This window comes from Schistocerca cancellata, chromosome 3, assembly GCF_023864275.1.
Source record: "Schistocerca cancellata isolate TAMUIC-IGC-003103 chromosome 3, iqSchCanc2.1, whole genome shotgun sequence".
Taxonomy (NCBI): Eukaryota; Metazoa; Arthropoda; class Insecta; order Orthoptera; family Acrididae; genus Schistocerca; species Schistocerca cancellata.
Window position 1 is genome coordinate 275,569,537 of NC_064628.1, and position 23,617 is coordinate 275,593,153.

General features: G+C 43.3%; 1 protein-coding gene across 1 annotated transcript in view; it reads left to right on the plus strand.

Moving 5' to 3' along the window:
• Nucleotides 1-23,617, plus strand: part of LOC126176258 (protein yellow-like) — an 87,596-nt gene that overhangs the window by 1,234 nt on the left and 62,745 nt on the right. Inside the window, exons 2-4 of the mRNA XM_049923404.1 lie at nt 6,448-6,647; nt 10,591-10,770; nt 17,236-17,550. Of these exons, the coding sequence (XP_049779361.1) occupies nt 6,448-6,647; nt 10,591-10,770; nt 17,236-17,550 (695 nt within the window). The remainder of the gene's footprint in view (nt 1-6,447; nt 6,648-10,590; nt 10,771-17,235; nt 17,551-23,617) is intronic.

A 23,617-nucleotide genomic window follows, 5' to 3' on the forward strand; every position in this document is an offset into this window, starting at 1 on the left:
AGTGCAGCTGATGGACCCACAGCGGGCATCCTGGGATTGTTCTCTTGTGTACTTTCTCTGAGCTAAGACACTTAGAAGAACAACCTATTTATCGTTACAGCATGCATCCAGCCAAAAACCACTCTCGTTAGTCAAGGCAACATCGTTCCACCCTATGTACCCAAAATTTATTAGATAACGGAGGAAACGTTCGCGACCTTTTCCTTGAAACACGAGGAAATTTGGCCAGGCGCAGGCGCATGCGATAGTGTAGCTTTTGTCTGCAGACAACTTCTATCCATCCGCGTTAACATTCAGAAGCTACCTGCCTTCGGGTATCTTGAGTACATGCTGTACTATTCCACCATCCAAAATGTGGTTCGAAATGGCTCGAAGCACTATGGGACTTAACATCTGACGTCATCGGTCCCCTAGACTTAGAACTACTTAAACCTAACTAACCTAAGGACAGCACACAACACCCAGCCATCACGAGGCAGAGAAAATCCCTGACCCCGCCGGGAATCGAACCGGGGAACCCGGGAGGGAAGTTTCGAGTAATGGAAGTATGAATAACTGTATGGACTCAAACGAGCGCTATTTTAAGGCCGCTGTGAGTAATACAAGGTATTTGGTAACAATGCTAATTTTCGAAACTTATTTCACTCTTCTCTCACAGGTATCACAAGCAAAATTTTTCGGCAAAGCATAAGAAACATACGTTTCTTGTCTATACGTGTCTGTTCTTAATAACTCCATACTATATTTGTAGAGTAAATAGAGCTAGAGAAGAAAAGAAAAGCTTCACAAATGTGACTACAGGTTTGCTAATCGCACCCAACAGACTGTCGAATCATCCTGCAGCCAATGGCGTCACATGGATGCGGTGTACGGAAGGTCGTCTGTTCAGCGCAGTGTTCTCACGTCTATTGTCTGGTTAGCAAACTTGATGCCGATATTACTCGGTCAAATAGGTTCTAAATTGGCATCACGAAGCGGAAATCGCTTACAGTACCGGAAATCGAACCCGGGTAGTCATGACGGCGGCGATCTATACTGATCGCTCAGCCACCGAGGCGGACGTAAACAGAGGTGCTACTAAAATTTAAATGCGCATGAGTGAAAGGTCATATATATAAAACGAGGGGAACGTATGAAAAATGAAACAGAACAGTCCAAAGTGAGTTAATAAATGGGAAGTATATGTCATGTCTGAAATTTGACTTAAATTACAGGAAGAGTGAGATCAGTTCGATAGAAAATGGAAGCTTTAGAAGTTGGCGGATTCTAGTTAACGCACAACAGGTGTGGAACTAAGGGAATGTGGAAACAAATTCCCGTGAAATCTTCGACATAGTCTCTTCGTAGGTCAGGAATGCATTTTCCAAAGGGGCCGTGTACTCGAGCAGCAGAGTACATCGGGGCCTCTCTGAGCATCAACGATGACAAGTCCGCCAAAATCGAATAAATATTTTGTTCGTCCATCCTTTTGACAAGAGGTCTTGGCGACGACGGCTGTTTACTATTGTGAGAAAATGAAACGCATAAGCCATCTTTATGACATTATTTATTTTGCAGCTACCAGTATCGGCGTTACGGTGCACCATCTCCAGGCTGTAGTTGATGCTGCGAAGGTTGACACCATCCCTATATATACCGCGTCAGTGGCCGACATAACTGGTTATGCAGAGTACTTGAAAACTTTAGTGTCAGCACTCCAGTGATAGAGGCGGCAGTGTATATATTGTCGGAAGAACTGTATATACTCTTTTCTGAAGTTGCTACAGACTCAGATTGCCAAACAGTCCGAGTAAATGTAAGCGTCAAAGGTGATTTAGATATGGCATTAGGATGTTTTTATAGACCGCCTCTGTCAGGAGTTGCAGTGGCAGAGCGTTTCAGAGAGAACTTGGAGACTATCACGAATAAGTTTCCTGATCACACTGTAGTAATAAAAAGAGACTTCATTTTGCCACCTATAAAATGGGAGGATCATGCAATTACAACTGGTATCTGAGGAAATGATTCGTGTAAGACTGTTCTGAATGTCTTGTTTGCAAATTATTTCTAGCAGATAGTTAACGAATTGGCAAGTGAGGGTAATGTCTTAAATCACCTGGTAACTTGCAGCCCGACCTAGTAAGTAACAGACCAGAACTATTCAAATCGGTTAACGTCGAAGAGTGAATCAGGTATCATAAGGCTGTGGTGGTGTCAAAGACCTAGGGTACATCGAAGAAAGTTAGAATATGACAAGAAAATAGTTTTGGTTAGGGAATATGCCTTAGACAAGTAAATGATTTGCAAGATGATGAGGGATGGAAAGGATCCAGCTTGGTTCACAAAGTGTGTTTGAACTCTGCCGAGAAAGCTGAGGAAAGTGGCTCCGATCTAAGCTCAGTGAAAGTCTTGTAAACAACTACTACCTGTTTGAAGCGGAAATTGGCGTGTGGATAGCGAATCGAGAAGCAATAAACAAAGTCCAAAGAAAATTTTTGCCAAGCAATCTGGGTAAAACAAGGTAAGAAAGTGAGGTCTTATGTAAGGTCAGTATGCGAATAGATATCATCTATTCAGTCGCTAAGGGGCCTTCTTCGCAACGAAGTAGAAACTAAATTCCGTTTTCTGATATTGTCTTTCTGCGGAAGACTGTAATACGGTTCCTCCTGTTAGTCATCGCACGAATGCCTACACTGAGAAAACCGATCATGGAATTGAAAATCAATTAAAATTGCCCAACGGTGAAAGGCAACAGGATCCAATGAGATACCTGTGAGGCTTACAGAGATTACGCGGAAGAATCTCTCCCTCCTAGCAGCAATTTGCCATAATTTTCTGAAGCGATTGGAAAAAAGAGCAGGTATTTACCCTTTTCAAGGACGGTCGTCGGAAAAATGCGCATAATTATAAGACTGAGCGCCTCATTTCAGTTTGTTGTTCAGTTATTGAACGTGTCTTAAAGTCACTAAGTATGACGTTTTGGAAAACGAAAATCTCGTCAACAAAAGTAAACGTGGATTTCGCAAGCAGTGAGCTTGCGAAACTCACTGTTCTCTGGTCCCTCATCAGATCCAAAGCGTTGTAGCCAAAGGCGCTCAAGTTGATGCCGTGTTGAATGGCACTGGATACAGTTCCTGACTGTCGTTTAATGGACAAAGTATGAGTTTACTCAGTATCGGATAGGATAAATTATTGGATTCTGCAATTTCTTGCAGGCAGCATACAACACGTCGTTTTCTTCAGGGGACAAACCTGCAAAAGTAAAGGCAATTTCGGGAGTACCCAAAGGGAGTCTTAGAGGGCCAATATTGTTTACAATTAATATTAACTCTGGAACCACAGAGCGAATTTTTCCAAACACATACCCCAACGTGGTGGTGCCCGCGACCACAGTAATAAAGCACCGTAGTTACTCTTTACATTACTTTTTAAAAATGTTACCACTTACAAAGAAGTTGGGTGCATAAAAGAAGTCAGGGAAGACGTGTATAACAAAACTGAGAATTTAAAGAAACTGGAAAACATAAAAATAAGTTTTCACCCAATGAGAAACTAAAAAAAAATCGCCAGAATATGACAGAAGTGGTCCAATGACGACGTAATGGAGAAGAAGAAGGGAGGTGATTGTTTATCATCGTACATCATAGCAAAAAAAGGTGTGATTAACATAAAGGAGAAGCTAAACGGTTTATTCATAGCCAGATTAAAGTACTAAAAGCCTAGGATTTATTTAGCCTAGTAGTTTAAAACAAAATCTACCACCAATTGCTGCAAAAAAAAAATTACGCTTTAACTGAATATAACTCCGTCCGAACAGGCATCGGAAGATCCAGCGGCACCGATTGACCGCCATGGAATCCTCAGCCGATAGGCGTCACTGGATTCGAATATGGAAGGACATGTGGTCAACACACCAATCTCAGGTCGTCGTCAGTTTTCGTAAGAAGAGTAACTCCTCAATTGGCTCCACAAAGGCTGACTGCGCCCCGCTTATCAATAGCGCTCAGCAGAGACGAACGGTCACCCACACAAGTGCTAGCCAAAAATGGTTCAAATGGCCTTGAGCACTATGGGACTCAACATCTGAGGTCATCAGTCCCCTAGAACTTAGAACTAGTTAAACCTAACTAACATACGAACATCACACACATCCATGACCGAGGCAGGATTCGAACCTGCGACCGTAGCAGCAGTTCCGGACTGAAGCGCCTAGAACAGCTCGGCCACCGCGCCCGGCCAAGTGCTAGCCAAGCCCGACAGCACCTAACTACAGCGACCTGACGGGAACCGTAGTTACAGCAAACACGACACGGCAAGGGAGCGTTTACAGTTGTGAATCTTAAAGGATTAACCCATGTAATTCAGCTGACCACGCTATACCACAAAGGCACGCGCAAGCGTCTGCTGGAAGCTACTACACTCGTGACACCTTTAACCACCGGACACAGTTCCAAGCGTTAAGCTCGGTTCCAGGGAAACAGTCACAACCAGCTTGTGATCCAGCTCGCCAATTCACGAACATTCGTCACACTCAGATTTGTCCGAAGCGCAGCAACGCTCACCGTTATCAGTCGCTGGAATTGGTCCCATCAGGCAGCGTACACAGTGGTATCAACAGACACGAGGCCACCACTTCACAGCTCCACGGACCTCCTCAGCGAAAAACAATCCTAGCCACCCAAGGCAGCAGCAGCAGCCGACTGAGTATGGGCCGGTCTCCACGCCCTGTCTTGGCCCATCGCACTCCAAAGCCCTTCCCGCGGCCGCCGTCCGCACGCGTCTCTCAGTTAGCGCCTCAACCCCGACCTCTGGCAGCCAGTTTCTCTACACGACCTCCTGAAACTCTCGCAAAGGTCTTCTTGACGAATAAAAGCAAAGCGTTCTCTCGCATTGAGCGCCGTGTTTCAGCCTCCTCTACGAAAAACGTAACACATGTGCAACTGGGCTTCACTTGGCAAAGATGTACCCTGGACACCTTCGCAGTATCGATATTGCGCACCAAAAGGCTATCTGGGTTAATGATCTCATTTACGTCTCATGGCCCATCATAACGAGGAGCTAATTTTTCGCCAATGGGAGCCTCGGCTAGATCGCCCAGCGTAAAATTACAGACGAATACTACCCCCCCCCCTCCCCGACGTTAGATTTAAACTCCAATTGTCCTTACTTCAAAACCGCATCTGCCTCTCCTGAGCAGCACCACTGTTTCGGAGTGCCCTCTTCCAGTTTTCCTGAATCAGGTCAGATGTCACATTTTCAGGAAGCAAGCCATTAACAGACCAGATAACAGGTTGACTAAAGGTGGGTTAAGACGGTGACCGAACGTAAAGGCAACAGTCCCACCGGTGGCGTGGTCGGGAAGAAGTGCAGCCTTGAAGTTTCGGTTAACACTTTCGGCGAACGACGGCTGGGGATTGTATAGTATTATGATGGAGTAGGTTATTGCATTACCAAAACAGAATTTCTCCAATTGCCGAGAAAGAAAGGAAGGTGCGTTGTTACTGTATTTGGGACTGGGGAGGTCCAAATACAGCAGAAATACCGGACAGGTGGCGAATGGTTAACCCTGCAGTGATATCGCCACAGAGCACCAACCTAACGAACTGGGAGAATGAATCAACGGCAACCAAGATGTATCGGTACCCGTCATAACTGGGTGGCAAGGGATCGTCATAGTCAATAAAAAACCTAGCCATCTGGAAATCGTTCGTATATGATCGCAAAAGTCCACTTCAGATGTTGATATTGGGCGCAGCCGCTTTACGTTTATGGTACTCCCCCACCAAACGCCTAACAACCTTGTATAAGGTAGGACCAAGTGAGAAATTCTCTAACCTGCCTTAGGATATGCCCGATCCCAATGTGCCCCAAACAACTCCATCGTGAAACTATGAAAAGCAGCCCGCATCAAGTCTCAGGGCTTGGCTTGACTACCGCGCATCCCCTGATAACACAATACGCCTCTTCTTAAGGTATATCCGGGAGGAGCCTTCCCACTCAAAATATCCTACTTAATCCTGCTCAGTATACGGTACTGGTCTTGCCTATGCTTCAAGTCTCAGAAATAATATGTAACACAGCATTGTATCAACTCTCGTTCTTTTTGGGCGCTGTTCACGAGTGGAACCGGAAACGGTGCCAAATAGAGTGATACCAGACGTACAAACTGGCACACACAGTAATTCGACTTGCGGAGCACAGACGTAGATGATAGAGACATAGAGAAGTCAGTAGGCTTAAATCGTAAGTATTGTGAGGCCTAAATTATCCGCTAATTAGATACTTCGTTGAAGAGCAAACAAGATGAAAGTAAAAACAGAATTGTCTATGTCATGCGATCCACAACATAGCTCTTTCAAAAAAATACATTTCAGAAAATTGCATTACTACATGTCTCTTTACACCCTTAATAATATGATGCACAGAGTCTTTAACAAAACAAAAACAATACCTTATCTCGTATTTCAGAGGACGTTAGCAGTCGCAATCGCCTGTTCGTGACAACACCAATGCTGAGGAGTGGTATACCTGCTTCCCTTAGCACAATTCAGTACGACGGGCCCTCTGGCTTGTCTCTCAAGCCTTACCCAAGCCTGGACAGGCACCGCACTACAGAGGATACTATCACAGACTGCATGGAACAGCTCGTGTCCATCGCTCCAATCACGGTGCGTACAAGGACTTAACTCACTGTAGGGTTATCATAACATTCGCAACTTACCTGCAAATTGAAGTAATTATTTAAGTATAACTTGCACCCGTGGTCTAGTCGTAGAGTCTTTGATTAGTAATCAAAACGTCCTCAGTCCCAGGTTTAAAACCGCTCACGGCTTATGTTTTGATTAATAATCAGCTTTGGCCACCGAAGACTTCCGGCATAAGAAGTCATTCTGCCGACGGCCTTGTCAATGAGAGTGGAGTAGCGGACAGAGGTACAGGATACTCCCTCGTCCTTGGGGAGGGAAACTGCCCCTGAAGGGGAAGAATCGGAAATGAACAACGGTGTGATGATGCGGAAGGCAAGGGCCACCACTGCATTAAAGACACGTAACGTGTATCCACAGGACATGTGACCTATAACTGAAAAACTGGCGCGATGATCTCTCGATTGGCAAAAATTCCAGAATACTCCTCATTCTGATATTCGGGAGGGGACTGCCATGGGGGAGGTGACCATGAAAATAGATTTAATAACCAACGCGTTATGAGTTGGGGCGTGGAATTTCGGAAGCTTGAACGTGGTAGGGAAGCTATAAGATCTGAAAAGGGAAGTGCAAAGGCTCTATCTACATATAGTAGAGGTCAGTGAAGTGAAATGGAAAGAAGACAAGGATTTCTAGTCAGATAACTATAGGGTATCATTAACAGCAGCAGAAAATGGTTTAATGGGAGTAAGATTCGTTATGAATAGGAAGGTAGGGCAGAGATTGTGTTACTGCGAACAGTTCATGGGTAGGGTTCTTCTTATCTGAATCGACAGCAAACCAACACCGACAACGATGGTTCAGGTATACATGACGACGTCGCAAGCTGAAGACGAAGAGGTAGAGAAAGTAGATGACGATACTGAAAGGGTAATGCAGTAAGTAAAGGAAAATTAAAATCTAATACTCATAGGGGACTGGAATGCAATTATAGGAGAGGGAGTAGTAAAAAATGTTACAGGAGAGTATGGGCTTACGACAAGGAATGAAAGAGGAGAAAGATAAATTGAGTTCTGTAATAAATTTCAGCTAGTAATGGCGAAAACTCTGCCCAAGAATCAAAAGAGGAAGAGGCATACTTGGAAACGCCGGGTGATTTGGAAAGATACCAGTTGGGTTACATCTTGATTCCTAAATCACATACTAGATTGTTAGGTTTACCCAGGAGCAGATATAGCCTCAGATCACAATGTAGTAGTGATGAAGAGTATGCTGAAGCTTAAGAAGTTAGTCAAGAAGAATCAATACGCAAATAAGTTGGATACGAGAGTACTGAGGAAAGACGAGATACGCTTTAAACGCTCTAAGGATATAGATACAGCAATAAGGAATAGCTCAGTAGGCAGTACAGTTGAAGAGGAATGGACATCTTTTAAAACGGCAATCACTGTAGGGAAAGAAGGTAACTGCGAAAAAAACGATGGGTAACAGAAGAAATACTTCAGCTGATCGATGAAAGAAGGAAGTACAAAAAAGTTCGGGGGACAGTCATAAATACCGAAGTATAAGTAACTGAAAAATGACATAAATTGAAAGTGCGGGGAAGCTAAGACGAAATGGCTGCATGAAAGGTGTGAAGACATCGAAAAAGAAATGATTGTCTGAAATACTGACTCAGCATATAGGACAGTCAAAACAACCTTTGGTGAAATTAAAAGCAAGGGTGGTAAATTAAAGAGCGTAACGGGGATTGCACTGTTAACGCGAAGGAGAAAGAGCGGATGGGTGGAAAGATTAAATTGAAGGCCTCTATGAGAGGGAAGATTTGTCAGATGTGTGAGAGGTAAAAACAGGAGTCGATTTAGAAGAGATAGAGGATCCAATATTAGAATCTGAATTCAAGACAGCATTGGAGACTTAACAGCAAATAAGGCAGAAGGGATAGCTAACATTCTTCAGAATTTTTGAATCACTGGAGTAAGTGGCAACAAAACGACTATTCACGTTGGCGTATAGAATGTATGCGTCTGGCAACATACCCTCTGATTTTCGGAATAATATCATCCACACAATTCCGAAGACTGCAGGAGCTGAAAATTGCGAGAATTATCGCACAATCACCTTAACAGGTCATGCGAGTTACCGACAAGAATAATGGACAGAAGAATCGAAAAGATAACAGAGGACATGCTAGATGATGATCAATTTATCTTTAGGAAAGATAAAGGCACAGAGAGGCAGTTCTGAAGCTGCGCTCGATAAAGAAAGCAAGGCTAAAGAAAAATGATGACGGGTTCATAGGACTTGTCGACCTGGAAAAAGCGTTCGACAACGTAAAATAGTGCAGGAATTTCGCAATTCTGAGATAAATAGGGGTTAGCTGTAGGGAGAGACCGGTGAATTACATACGTACAATATACATGAGGGAATAATAAGAGTTGACGGTCAATAACGAAGTGCTTGGATTAAAAAGGATGTACGACAGGCATGTAGTCTTTCTCCCCTAGTGTGCAATCTGCACATCGAAGAACCGATAATGGAAATAAAAGAAAGGTTCCGGATTTGAATTACATCTCAGAGTGAACGAATATCAATGATACGATTCGCTGATGACATTGATCTCCTGAGTGAATGTGAAGAACAATTACATGATCTCCGAACGGAATGAAGAGCCTGATGAGTACAGAGTATGGATTGAGGATGGGTCGTAGAAAGAGAAGGGTAATGAGAAGTAGCAGAAATGAGAAGAGCGAGAAACTTAGCAGGATTGATGGTCATGAAGTAGATGAAGTTAAGTAATTCACAACCTAAGCAACAAAATAAGCAATGATGAATGGAGCAAGGAGGACTTCAAAGGCAGACTAGCACTGGCAGAAAGGGCATTCCCTGTCAGGGCAAGTCTACCGGTATCAAACATAGGCCTTAATTTGAGAAATAAAATCCTGAGACTGTACGTTTGAAGCTTAGCATGGTATGGTAGTGAAATATGGACTGGGTGAAAACCGGGACATGATAGGATCGAAGCATTGGAGCTGTGGTGATGCAGACGGATGTTAAAAATTAGGTGGACTGATAAGGTAAGGAATGAGGAGCTTCTGCGCAGAATTGGAGAGTAATGGATTATATAGAAGACACTGACAAGGAGAACGGACAGTATGATAGGACGTCTGTTAAAATATCAGTGAATGATCTCCTTGGTACTAGATGGTGCTGTAGACGGCAAAAACTGTAGAGGAAGAGGAGGGAGAGATTGCAATACGGCCATCTAATACTGAAATTGAGCGGATTGCGGATTGTGGACGTAGATTGCAAGTACTATCAGGTGAAGCCTAAAAAAAAAAAAAGGTGTTTCATTTTCGATGTTTAATTATAATATAAAAACACCATTCACTCAAAACCAAACATGCGCTTTCCCCATGTCCCCATGTTACATCTTAAATGCCACAGATGAAAGCCCTCGAGAAAATCCAGTATTTCTTGACAACCGAAAAATAATTGCCCCTGTAGCACACCAACAACTGTTAACAAAAGTGATGCCATATTGAGTATAAAAAGAAATTTGTGGCTGTATTGGGATTTCTTGGTAGGGAGGACATTGGATGAAAATTCATCTAGAGATGCATAAGCAACTTCAAGGGTACCACAGGAAGTCTTGGGATCTCTTATGTGTTCTGTGGGTTAAAAGATCAATCGGGAGGACCATTATTATAGCTGATACGAACGAAGGACAGAACTTACACTTAGAGAAAATAGTTACGTTTTGGTTTCTCCCATTCTTGAATCATTCGAGATGTTTAGTGATGTTCCTGCAACTGTGAATACGTCACTTCAGTTCTGCCATTTATCCACAATGCCTGTATATCAAGAGGACTCGTAAAGTGTTTTGAGCTGTTGTACCGTGCCGTTTCTAAGCTTTCTCGCATTTCATATCAAAACGAAGATTATCCTCTCCTCCTCTTTCTTTCAGAAATCCTGGACGGACGATGACACACTTTACGCTCTCGACACCGGTGTGGTCGACATAACGAGCAGCCCGAAACAAGTGTGCCCGCCGAAGATCATCACCTTCGACCTGCGCACTGACGAGATCGCAAACATTACAGTAATTGACACTACGGCCTGCATCTCATTGTACGTCACGTTGTGGGTGAGTTCTTGGCCGTAGCCGTAATATTTATATATCTCTATAATACTTACAGGGTAGAATCCTGTATAAAACCATGTAGCTCTAATGACTATTTTGCTATGTGCAGTGAAAGTGTAGACCTACCGATAATTTCACTAATAAAATGTTGAAAGACTCAAGCTTTATAGAAAAGAAGTTAAGGCCGAAGTTTCAGAAGGTAACTGCGAAAGAAGAAAGATCAGGTGAAATCTAACACCATCCAGAAATATCAATAAAATGAAAGCTACACCGATAAATACTACCGGCTTCAAAACAGCTCGTCCTAATTTTAGATGAAGATTTTTGCCATATTGATGTAATTCGCTTTTCTGCACATTACCCTCGGTCTGTTATTTGATTCCTTGATGATACTATACAGATATGAAACACAAAGTAATGAATCTCTTTTTTTTTTTTTTTTTTTTTGGTCATCAGTCTACTGACTGGTTTGATGCGGCCCGCCACGAATTCCTTTCCTGTGCTAACCTCTTCATCTCAGAGTAGCACTTGCAACCTACGTCCTCAATTATTTGCTTGACGTATTCCAATCTCTGTCTTCCTCTACAGTTTTTGCCTTCTGCAGCTCCCTCTAGTACCATGGAAGTCATTCCCTCATGTCTTAGCAGATGTCCTATCATCCTGTCCCTTCTCCTTATCAGTGTATTCCACATATTCCTTTCCTCTCTGATTCTGCGTAGAACCTCCTCATTCCTTACCTTATCAGTCCACCTAATTTTCAACATTCGTCTATAGCACCACATCTCAAATGCATCGATTCTCTTCTGTTCCGGTTTTCCCACAATCCATGTTTCACTACCATACAATGCTGTACTCCAGACGTACATCCTCAGAAATTTCTTCCTCAAATTAAGGCCAGTATTTGATATTAGTAGACTTCTCTTGGGCAGAAATGCCTTTTTTGCCATAGCGAGTCTGCTTTTGATGTCCTCCTTGCTCCGTCGGTCATTGGTTATTTTACTGCCTAGGTAGCATTGACTTCGTGACCATCAGTCCTGATGTTAAGTTTCTCGCTGTTCTCATTTCTACTACTTCTCATTACCTTCGTCTTTCTCCGATTTACTCTCAAACCATACTGTGTACTCATTAGACTGTTCATTCCGTTCAGCAGATCATTTAATTCTTCTTCACTTTCACTCAAGATAGCAATGTCATCAGCGAATCGTATCATTGATATCCTTTCACCTTGTATTTTAATTCCACTCCTGAACCTTTCTTTTATTTCCATCATTGCTTCCTCGATGTACAGATTGAAGAGTAGGGGCGAAAGGCTACAGTCTTGTCTTACACCCTTCTTAATACGAGCACTTCGTTCTTGATCGTCCACTCTTATTATTCCCTCTTGGTTGTTGTACATATTGTATATGACCCGTCTCTCCCTATAGCTTACCCCTACTTTTTTCAGAATCTCGAACGCTTTTTCCGGGTCGACAAATCCTATGAAAGTGTCTTGATTTCTCGTTAGCCTTGCTTCCATTATTGGCCGTAACGTCAGAATTCCCTCTCTCGTCCCTTTACTTTTCCTAAAGCAAAACTGATCGTCACCTAACGCATTCTCAATTTTCTTTTCCATTCTTCTGTATATTATTCTTGTAAGCAGCTTCGATGCATGAGCTGTTAAGCTGATTATGCGATAATTCTCGCACTTGTCAGCTCTTGCCGTCTTCGGAATTGTGTGGATGATGCTTTTCCGAAAGCCAGATGGTATATCGCCAGACTCATATATTCTACACACCAGCGTGAATAGTCGTTTTGTTGCCACTTCCCCCAATGATTTTAGAAATTCTGATGGAATGTTATCTATCCCTTCTGCCTTATTTGACCGTAAGTCCTCCAAAGCTCTTTTAAATTCCGATTCTAATACTGGATCCCCTATCTCTTCTAAATCGACTCCTGTTTCTTCTTCTATCACATCAGACAAATCTTCACCCTCATAGAGGCTTTCAATGTATTCTTTCCACCTATCTGCTCTCTTCTCTGCATTTAGCAGTGGAATTCCCGTTGCACTCTTAATGTTACCACCGATGCTTTTCATGTCACCATAGGTTGTTTTGTCTTTCCTGTATGCTGAGTCTGTCCTTCCGACAATCATATCTTTTTCGATGTCTTCACATGTTTCCTGCAGCCATTTCGTCTTAGCTTCCCTGCACTTCCTATTTATTTCATTCCTCAGCTACTCGTATTTCTGTATTCCTGATTTTCCCGGAACATGTTTGTACTTCCTCCTTTCATCAATCAACTGAAGTATTTCTTCTGTTACCCATGGTTTCTTCGCAGCTACCTTCTTTGTACCTATGTTTTCCTTCCCAACTTCTGTGATGGACCTTTTTAGAGATGTCCATTCCTCTTAAACTGTACTGCCTACTGCGCTATTCCTTATTGCTGTATCTATAGCGATAGAGAACTTCAAACGTATCTCGTCATTGATTCTTCCTTCCACTTCACTTCACTAACCCCTACTATATCTAGATTGAGCCTTTGCATTTCCCTTTTCAGATTTTCTAGTTTCCCTACCACGTTCAAGCCCCAACTCGTAGAACGTTATCCTTTCGTAGATTATTCAATCTTTTTCTCATGGTAACCTCCCCCTTGGCAGTCCTCTCCCGGAGATCCGAATGGGGGACTATTCCGAAATCTTTTGCCAATGTAGAGATAATCATGACACTTCTTCAATTACAGGCCACATGTCCTGCGGATACACGTTACGTGTCTTTAATGCAGTGGTTTCCATTGCCTTCTACATCCTCACATCGTTGATCATTGCTGATTATTCCGTCTTTAGGGCAGTTTCCCGCCCCTAGGACAAGAGAGGGCCCTGAACCTCTATCCGCTCCTCCGCCCTCTTAGACAAGGCCGTTGGTAGATTGAGGCTGACTTCTTATGCCGGAAGTCTTCGGCCGCCAATGCTGATTATTTATCAAAATTTAGGCAGTGGTGGGGATCGAAGACGTTTTGATTATGAATCAAAGACGCTAACCCTAGACCACGAACTGTTTTAAATGCGTTACTTCGAGGATGGCTCCGAGCCGTACGTTCTGCTGCGTGCATTCCACTGGCCCCAATCCACCGCCACTGCGATTTGAGTGATGTCAGGCGAGAGCTCATTGCAGGGCGGGGTGGAAGTCTGTTGTATTTCGGATGAAAGCTGGTTCTGCCTCGGTGCCAGTGATGCCCGTGTGGTGTTTGGAAGCAGTACAGTTGAGGGCCTGCACTGACCTGTCTGTGTGCACGACACACTGGGCCTACCCCTGGATTTATGGTCTGGGATACGATTTCTTCCGACAGCACGAGCTCCCCCGTCTTTGTCCTACGCACCTTCACTGCAAATCTGTACGTCAGTCTGGTGATTCTACCTGTTGTGCTGCCATTATTGACCATCATTCCAGGGAGGCTTCTCCACAGGATAACGCTCGCCCTCATACAGCTCTTGTAAACATGTTCTACAGAGTGTTGACATGTTGCAGATCTGTCTGCAGTAGGGCACATTTGTGACATTATCGGTCGATAGCTCCAGCCTTATCCACAACCAGCATTAAACGTTCCAGTGCAGCAAGCATTGAGCTCCATCCCACAAACTGATATCCGGCACCTGCAGAACACAATGTATGCACGTTCACATGCTTACATTAACCTGTGTTCTTGCAATGCTAATCACTTAAATATGTTACCTGGACAAATGTATTCCCGATATTTCATTACTCTACATTAATTACTATTTGGTACTGCTATTTCTTTCCTTCAGTATATTTATGAATTCCGCTCAATATATTTTTACTGGTATAAATCATTTCAACCTTGAAAATATGCTTCTGCAAGAAATGTCATGAAATACCGATGTGCAGAAATATCGCAGGACAATTTTTTTTACTTCTGCACAAAGGTTTCGTTTTACCAAAATCAGAAAGATCTCAATAAATAATGCTGCAGAATGTCAGAAAACTAAACGATAGAAAGAAAATTTGTAATACTGGAAATTATTCCCTTTTAGTTGTTAAATGCCACTAATTGAAGGTATTTGAACCTGGTTTCTATAAGAGTTGGAAATCATACTCTCATGTATAGGTTGTTATCTATATGTACCACTCTTTCCATAGGAAAAGAAGCACTTTACAACGTTTACTGTGATTACTGCCTCTTGCTAGTGGACGAACAAGGAGATTATAAGGGAGTCGGATTTTTCATTTTCATGGTATGTGAAATTTAGAACTCAAATATGAACTACCCAACCGAAGCAATTAGAGATAACTTTCAAAAAGTATCGAAAAATTCGATTTCGGTTTTGCGACCAAAGATCACGATTAACGTTGGGAGGGAAAGGCTATGGGGGAGGGCATTGGTTCTATATTCAGTAGAACCAAACAAATAAACAAAGGTGCATACCGGGTGATCAAAAAAGCAGTATAAATTGGAATAAACCACGGAATAATGTAGATAGAGAGGTAAAAATTGACACACATGCTTGGAATCACATGGAGTTTTACTAGAACAAAAAAAAAAAAAAAAAAAAAAAAGTTGACAAAATGTCCGACAGATGGCGCTGGACAGCAAAAGTCAGTGACTGCGCATGACAATCGTGTATAAAAGGAGCTGTAATGTTAGACAATCGCATCATCCCCAGCCTGGCTGATAAACACCTGCTGGAACGTACGATGTTTATGCAGGATGGCGCTCCACCCCATATTGCTAGACGCGTGAAAGATCTCTTGCTCGCGTCGTTTGATGGTGATCGTGTGCTCAGCCGCCACTTTCGTCATGCTTGGCCTCCCAGGTCCTCAGACCTCAGTCCGTGCGATTATTGGCTTTGGGATTACCTGAAGTCGCAAGTGTATCGTGATCGACCGACATCTCTAGGGATGCTGAAAGACAACATCCGACGCCAATGCCTCACCATAATTCCGGACATTCTTTACAGTGCTGTTGACAACATTATTCTTCAACTACAGCTATTGTTGAGGAATGATGGTGGGCATATTGAGCATTTCCTGTAAAGAACAAAATCTTTGCTTTGTCTTACTTTGTTGTGCTAATTATTGCTATTCTGATCACATGAAGCGCCATCTGTCGGACATTTTTTGAACTTTTGTATTTTTTTTTTTGTTTTAATAAACCCTCATGTCATTCCAAGCATGTGTGTCAATTTCTACCTCTCTATCTACATTATTCCGTGACTTATTCAGTTTTCAAATTTATACTGACTTTTTGATCGCCCGGTATATACTGCAAGCAGTTCTGTGAAGCATGAAACATATATAGGTCGAAAAATTAAATTTCTAGTTGTTTTTAAAGTTAAACACTTTTGATTAACTATCTTTCATGAGAGATCGGTATTTAAGTATTTACGTTTGAGCTGAAACGGCATTTTTGCGTGCGTTATGCAGTTACAAGTGGCAGTCAAATGGAAATGAGGCGGATGGAAAAGAAGTAAGCAAATTGTATATTATTTCAAAAGCAATCACCCTAACTGTGAATATTTTCATGCTACTGTCAGCAAAGCTTGTCATTGCGTTCCTGGAAAAATGTTTGCAGTAGACTACGGAAAGACAGTGAAGAAGAACATTTATGGCCGTCGATTTGCTTTGGACATAGAGGTGGACGCCCGGGTTAAATCATGATTCTGTAGGCAGCAGCGGACATTTTTCTTTAAAGCATTGACTAGCATGTTTCGAAGTGGGATGCGATCGTAAATGTATTCACTGCTAAGATGATTACTTTTGTAATAATAGACACTTTACCTACTTCTTTCCGTCTGTTTTGGCTTGATTTGACTGTCCTTTAGAGAAATAGGAAGATGTGCACTTTTTATGAAAATTACAATTAGATGCGTTAATTAAGATATATTTAAACGACGTAGGTGTACCAACTGAGTGAAAATAAAACGAAAGGGTGATGACCGAAACGGTAATCGATAACACGGTTACCAGTCCCGACCACTATCATTTTTTTTCTGTATTCGCAGATTTGCATTTCGGCTGGTAGAACATACACCTTCGTTTAAAAATTTGATTCCGGAAGGAATCAAACCTACCTCCCCTTTCCCAGATGCAAGCGACCACTGTAGCACAAAGACATACTTCTTATTGTAAAATCTACCATTAATTGGCTAATTAAAGATGATCGGAAAACTTCAAAGACGACTATCTCGAGAGTTTTAGAGATTTGTGTCGAAGTGCTTCGGTTTATGGATAGATGAATTCTGGACTCCACGTATAATAAATAAAAAATACAGAAATCCTTGTAAGTATATTTATTTCATTGAAGTTGGTCTAGCACATTAAAATGGATTGATGAAACATACAGTGAATCATTTGCTAAACAGTGCTGTTTAACTGTGATACAATTGTACCCAATTTTCTGTGTCGACAAGTTTGTTCAAATGGTTCAAAAAACCTGTTATGTAGTGACTGCATCGACCGACGGCTCTGTACGCAGGTGGACCCTTGCCCAACTGGAGGGGCGGTAGCCTACAGCACGGACTCGTTTAACTTCCGGCTGACGGTGACAGACCTCACTAGTGGGGCCTCCAAACACCTGCAGAGTGAGCACTACTCCACCAGGCGGCGCTCCCTCACCAGGGCGGGTGGATCCTGCGCCTACCCGCCGTTTGGTCTTGCCGGTATTGCGGCGGACAACAGCTGCGATGGCAAGATGTACATGCAGTCCTTCGCCAGCAACATCCAAGACGTACTCGACAAGAAGGCCATACGCGATGCCAAAGACGGTCAAGTTATGGACGAAAACATTCAGGTAACGTACTCTTTAATGCTAAACTACACAGCCCATGCACAGACTTCTAATATACCGCGCTGGTAGATTCAAAGCAGGTGAAAGAATTCATACAAGAGATTAAGCTAATATTAAAACAATCCATCGGTCTGCTCGTGCCTAAATAATACACAGTTTAACATTCAAGTGAAATCATATTCTTGTGTATTTAGTAGATAAGAAAAGTGAATCATCATTATTAAAGTTCTGTCGTAGACAGGTCCTTACATGTAGGTTCTCCATCATTAAAACTGCTGTCAACGTACAGCTAACAGTGAAGAGTGAAGATTATAGAACGTTTTCTAACAAATCTTTTAAACACAACTATGTAAGCTCGTAAATAACTAAAGCCGACAATATCTATTTATAAGAATGAATGACAACACTTATTCAACTCCGTAAGTCCGATGGTGATGATAGATGGCCTTGCAATACACAAATTAATTAGCGCCACTGAGATCGTAAACCGTCAGTTCCAATTGAATTCTGCTAAACGCTCCACTCAACCTAATCTTATCAGTGCGAGCAGGTTCCCACGTGTCAGTCATCAACATGAAGGTATGTAATACCGAATAAGCCACGCACGGTAATTTCGAAAGTATATTACAAAACATGTTCTCAGCTAATACTGTGCCGCTCTGCTGTTTCAAAGTAGAAACTCACGAAATGTTAGCGTAACGGCAATAATAGCGCTGGAAGTGCTGTTTACAGGAGAAGACGAGTCAGTGCTCCAGCTTGGGAGCAAATACCGACGAGTAAAACACCACGGGCGAATGAACCTCAAAGAAAAGAGTACGAGCGGGGCTATGCTGACCCTGGAACACCATCCACGGCAGCCCCATTCTCTCCAGTCTCAAGCGATTTTAGCTCAAAATGACCAAATGACACATCAATCAAAGTTACAAACGACATATGAAAAGAAGCTGTTTTATGAGTCGCTGTGCGACCTCAGAAACTACCTTAGGTTCAGGAGTTTCGTCACTAAAAAAATATTTAGCATATTAAACAACAAGAACACTTTGGTCAGATTAACACTTACATTCATGTGTCCTAGTCATCCAATGATTCTAAAGGCGAAAACCTTATATCTCTGTTGTAGAGATCTGGCGTAAGTATACACTATATCCACACTCCCCCAAAAAGAGAGGTTTTTCGTATTAGATGCATTTTGCTCCCACCTACTGCCAGGTACTCCATATCAGCGACCTCAGTAGTCATTAGACCCCGTGAGAGAGCAGAATAGGGCGCTCGGCGGAACTCACGAACTTCGAACATGATCAGGTGATTGGGTGTCACTTGTGTCATACATCTGTCCGCGAGATTTCCATACTCTCAAACATCCCTAAGTTCACTGTTTCCCCAAGCGGTTCTAGACGCTTCAGTCTGGAACCGTGCGACCGATACGGCCGCAGGTTCGAATCCTGCCTCGGGCCTCGATGTGTGTGATGTCCTTAGGTTAGTTAGGTTTAAGTAGTGCTAAGTTCTAGGGGACTGATGACCTCAGATGTTATGTCCCATAGTGCTCAGAGCCATTTGAACCAATCTACTGTTTCCGAAGTGACAGTGAAGAGGAAACGTGACTGACAGAGACAGCCGACAGTTGAAGAGGATCCTAATGTGTAGTAGGCAGACATCTACACACCGATCAGACAGGAATTCCAAACTGCACCAGGATCCACTGCAAGTACTATGACAGTTAGGCGGGTGGTGAGGAAACTTGACTTTCACGTTCGAGCGGCTGCTCATAAGCCACACATCACGCCGGTAAATGCCAAGTGACGCCTCGCTTGGTGTAAGAAGCGTTAACGCTGGAAGACTGAACCGTGGTGTGGAGTTACGAATCATGGTACACAATGTGGCGATGCGATGGCAGGATGTGGGTATGGCGAATGCCCTGTGAACGTCATCTCCCAGCGTGTGCAGTGCCAACAGTAAAATTCGGAGGTGGTGGTTTTATCGTGCGGTCGTGCTTTGCATGGAGGGGGCTTGCACTCCTTGTTTTGCATGGCACTATCACAGCACAGGCCTACAATGACGTTTTAAGCGGCTTCTTACTTCCCACCTTCGAACAGCAATTCGGGGATGGCGATTACATGTTTCAACACGATCGCGTACCTGTTCATAATGCACGACCGGGGGCGAAGTAGTTAGTTACACGACAATAACATCCCTGTAATGGATTGGCCTGCGCAGAGTCCTGAACTGAATCCTACAGAGCACCCTGGAGATGTTTTGCAACTGCGACTTCGTGGCAGCCCTAACTGATTGACGTCGATACCTCTCCTCGGTGCAGCACTCCGTAAAAAATAGGCTGCCATTCCCGGAGAAACATTCCAGCACATGATTGAACGTATGCCTGTGAGAGTGGAAGCTGTGATCAAGGCTAAGGGTGAGCCAAAACAATACTGAATTCCAGGATTACCGCCGGAGGGCGCCACCAACCTGTAAGCCATTTTCAGCCAGGTGTCCGGATACTTTCGATCACGTAATGTATCAAGTGGTATCTGTATCGGTTATCATATCGAAACTATATGAATCACAGAGAAATGGTATTAGCCTCTTACAGCCACATAATATCCGTTTCATTTACTATTTAACTTAAGTATAAGAGTTTGTGTACACTAAGCTGTTTAATTAACATCGTAAGAACGTGACTAGAAAACCGAAACTCTCGAAGTTTCTGTTGTAAAAACAGCACCGAAGCGTCGAAGATACCGACAATTTCGGTAATCATATTTTTCTTAGCTTTCTTCGATTACGTTAAACTTGAATCACATCCTCCTTGGATGGAAGTGGTCACTTAGAAAGCTTCAGTGCGTGACGTCATCCTCGCCTGAACTCCGCCGCGTCCTGGCCACAAATCAACTTCCAATTCAGTAATGTACAGACCAACAGCTTTGTACTCGTTCTGTCAACTAGAGCTCTGAGCTCTAATGCTATCTTCCGACTCATCTTAACCACTGACAGCAGACGGTATGCGCTACCCTGACGAGAATCACAGCAAAAGAAGTTAACAGAGGCCGGATATAGTGTAAAAGACCTAATTGTGACAGCATTCAAATGGAGCTGGAAAATGTATGTAGCAAGGCGACTGGGAGGCACTTACATCAAGTAGGTTCATTACATAATAGTGAATAAGAATGACCGAGACAACGACCGTACGGCAGGTGCGTAGACGACATTAAAAACATAAAACAACATTGCTGAACAAGTTTGGATCTAAATGTCTAGTTGACTTTTAATACACGACGGGGATGATGATGAAATTGGAGGGAGGGAGAAGAAGAAACCGTCAAATCATAGCATACTATAAAATATTGAAATTGGAGGGGTTGATTAATGCCGCTATTCGACGGAAGATTAATGCCAACAGAGTAACACATCAGACCACGAGACATTGCAGAGAAGGTCAGAGTTTAATACAGTACTTTAAAAGAAGCCTGCCCTGGAATTATTCCACTATGTAATTTTACCACGCCAACGGAGTACTGACGATTAAATTTTTTCTAACTTCAGAATCGAACCGACTATCTCCCACGTCAAGAATCGCCACACCTTGTCCACCGAGAAGGGCTTCCATCTTCAAACAAAGCCTGAGATTATGAGTGAGAAAGGTATGGCAGTCCTGAGACAATGGATTCGCTTTCGGGAGTAAGCCCTTTGTGGCCATCCGAATATGGGGTTTCCATGGTTTCCCTAAACTGCTTAAGGTGAATGGTGCGATGGCACGCAGCATACTTTCTTCCCAGAACTGCCCCAACCCAAGCTTCTGCTTCATCGCTAAGGAACATTTCGTTCCTGGGACCATAAACACTAAACTCCCTTCTTTGCTACCATTCATTCATTGTGCAGCTATGTAAACGCATCACTAAGAACCAACATAATATACGTTACAGGGAGTCCAGCAAAGGAGACCCTGATTTCATAATTAAATGTGTCGAAAACTAAGATCGATAAAACAATGAAAAAAAGTGTTTGCTTATTGTAAATTTTATACAGTAGCTATACACGAGAAATAGTTCGAAAAGCTGCTAACAGATGATCTCTGCAATCGCAATACGTAGTGCACCGCAGCACAGAGCTATCGGTTCCGCCGATAAAACATGAAAAGGTGTCAGCGTACCGAAGGAACATGTTAAAGTCATGTATTCGATTGAACAACGTATTTCTGTTGTAATGGAATACCACAGATCAGAACACAGACCCAAGGCAACAAGGTGTACAGCACACCGTCGTATATCAAATATAGGTATCCAAATGCACCACAGCAATAAAACTCCACAAAAACTAAATCTAAACTCCATCCGAACAGGCCTCGGAAGGCTTAACGGTACCGACCTTCCACGCCGATAGGCGTCGCTGGATACAGATATGGAGGGTCATGTGGTCAGCACACAGCTCTCCTGGCCCCTGTGAGTTTTCGTGACACAGGCCGTTACTTCTAACTCATGTAGCCCTCAGTTGGCCTCACAAGGGCTGAGTTTAACCTGCTTGCCTACAGTGCTCGCCAGACCCGGGCGGTCACTCGTCTAAGAGCTAGCCAAGCCCGACAACGGTTAACTTCGGTAATCTGAGGGGAAGCGATGTTACCACTGCGGCAAGGCCGTTGGCAAAACCTCTACAGGCTACACGTAATATCAAGGGAGCTTGAGTCATATTTTTTTCATGTTTTGGTCAACACTGTCACCTCTGAAAGTTTGTCGGTGAAGTTATGATTCAGCCTTTGTATGTACAGATGACGTTAGTTTTGACTGAAGGGCAGTGCTTCAATATTTAACATGAGTGAGCATTTTGTGACGCAATGGAAAGCAGCAGCGCGCAGTTGATCTTCGGCGTTTGACTCCTTGGGTATCAGTCTAGTCTAGAGGTACTTTTGTTTCTTGAGAGTGGCACTGTTTCTGCGGGTGTGCCTTGTTCCAGGAGATATAGTCAGGACGGTGACACTGCCACGCTAACTAAAGTGGTTAACTTTCTTTGGATGCCAACGACTGAAACCGAACAATTTTCGTGAGTGCTGTCTTTGGCCTCAAAATAATTCTGATGCACATGGCAATATTTGACGGTGTCGCTCGTTGAGCGATTTCGACGCTCATTGAATCGTTTAAGGCAACCAACGACGTAAGGCAGGAAATTCAGGTTCGAGTTACCATCTACCACATATTTTCACATGTCGCTATTTAATTTCCTTCTATATCAAATTGCTGCTAATGACACAATTTCAGTTTCAGTATGTATGGTTGCGGGATCAAGAACGGTGTATTCTCTTGGGCGTGTTTGGAAGGACAGGCACCATACATACAAATACACTGAAGAGCCATAGTAACTGGTACATGGCCGGCCAGTGTGGCCGAGCGGTTCTAGGCATTTCAGTTTGGAACCACGCGACCGCTACGGTCGCAGGTTCGAATCCTGTCTCGGGCATGGATGTGCGTGATGTCTTTGGGTTAGTTAGGTTTAAGTAGTTCTAAGTTCTAGGGGACTGATGACCTCAGATGTTAAGTCCCATAGTGCTCAGAGCCATTTGAAACTGGTACACCTGCCTAATACCGTGTAGGGCCACAGTGAGCACTCAGAAGTGCCACGGCTCTACGTGGCATGGACTCGAATAATGTTTTAAGTAGTGCTGGAAGAAACTGACCCCATGAATCCTGTAGGTCTGTCCGTAAATCCGTAAATCGGAGGGGTTGTAAGGAATTCCAGACATGTACAATAAAATTCATCTATGGGGATTTAGGTGACCAGCGGAAGTGTTTAAACTCAGAACAGTGTTCCTGGAGCCACTCTGTAGAAATTCTGGACGTCTGGGCTGTATCACTGTCCTGCTGCGATTGCTCAAGTTGTCGGAATCCACAATGGACTTGAATGGATGCAAGTGATCAAACAACAAGCTTATGTACGTGTCACCCGTCAGAGTCGTATCTAGACGTTTCACAGGACGCATATCAATTCAACTGCATACACCCAATCCCATTACGGAGCCTACAACATCTTGAACAGTATCCTGCTGACATGCAGGGTCCATGGATTCAAGAGGTTGTCTCCATACCCT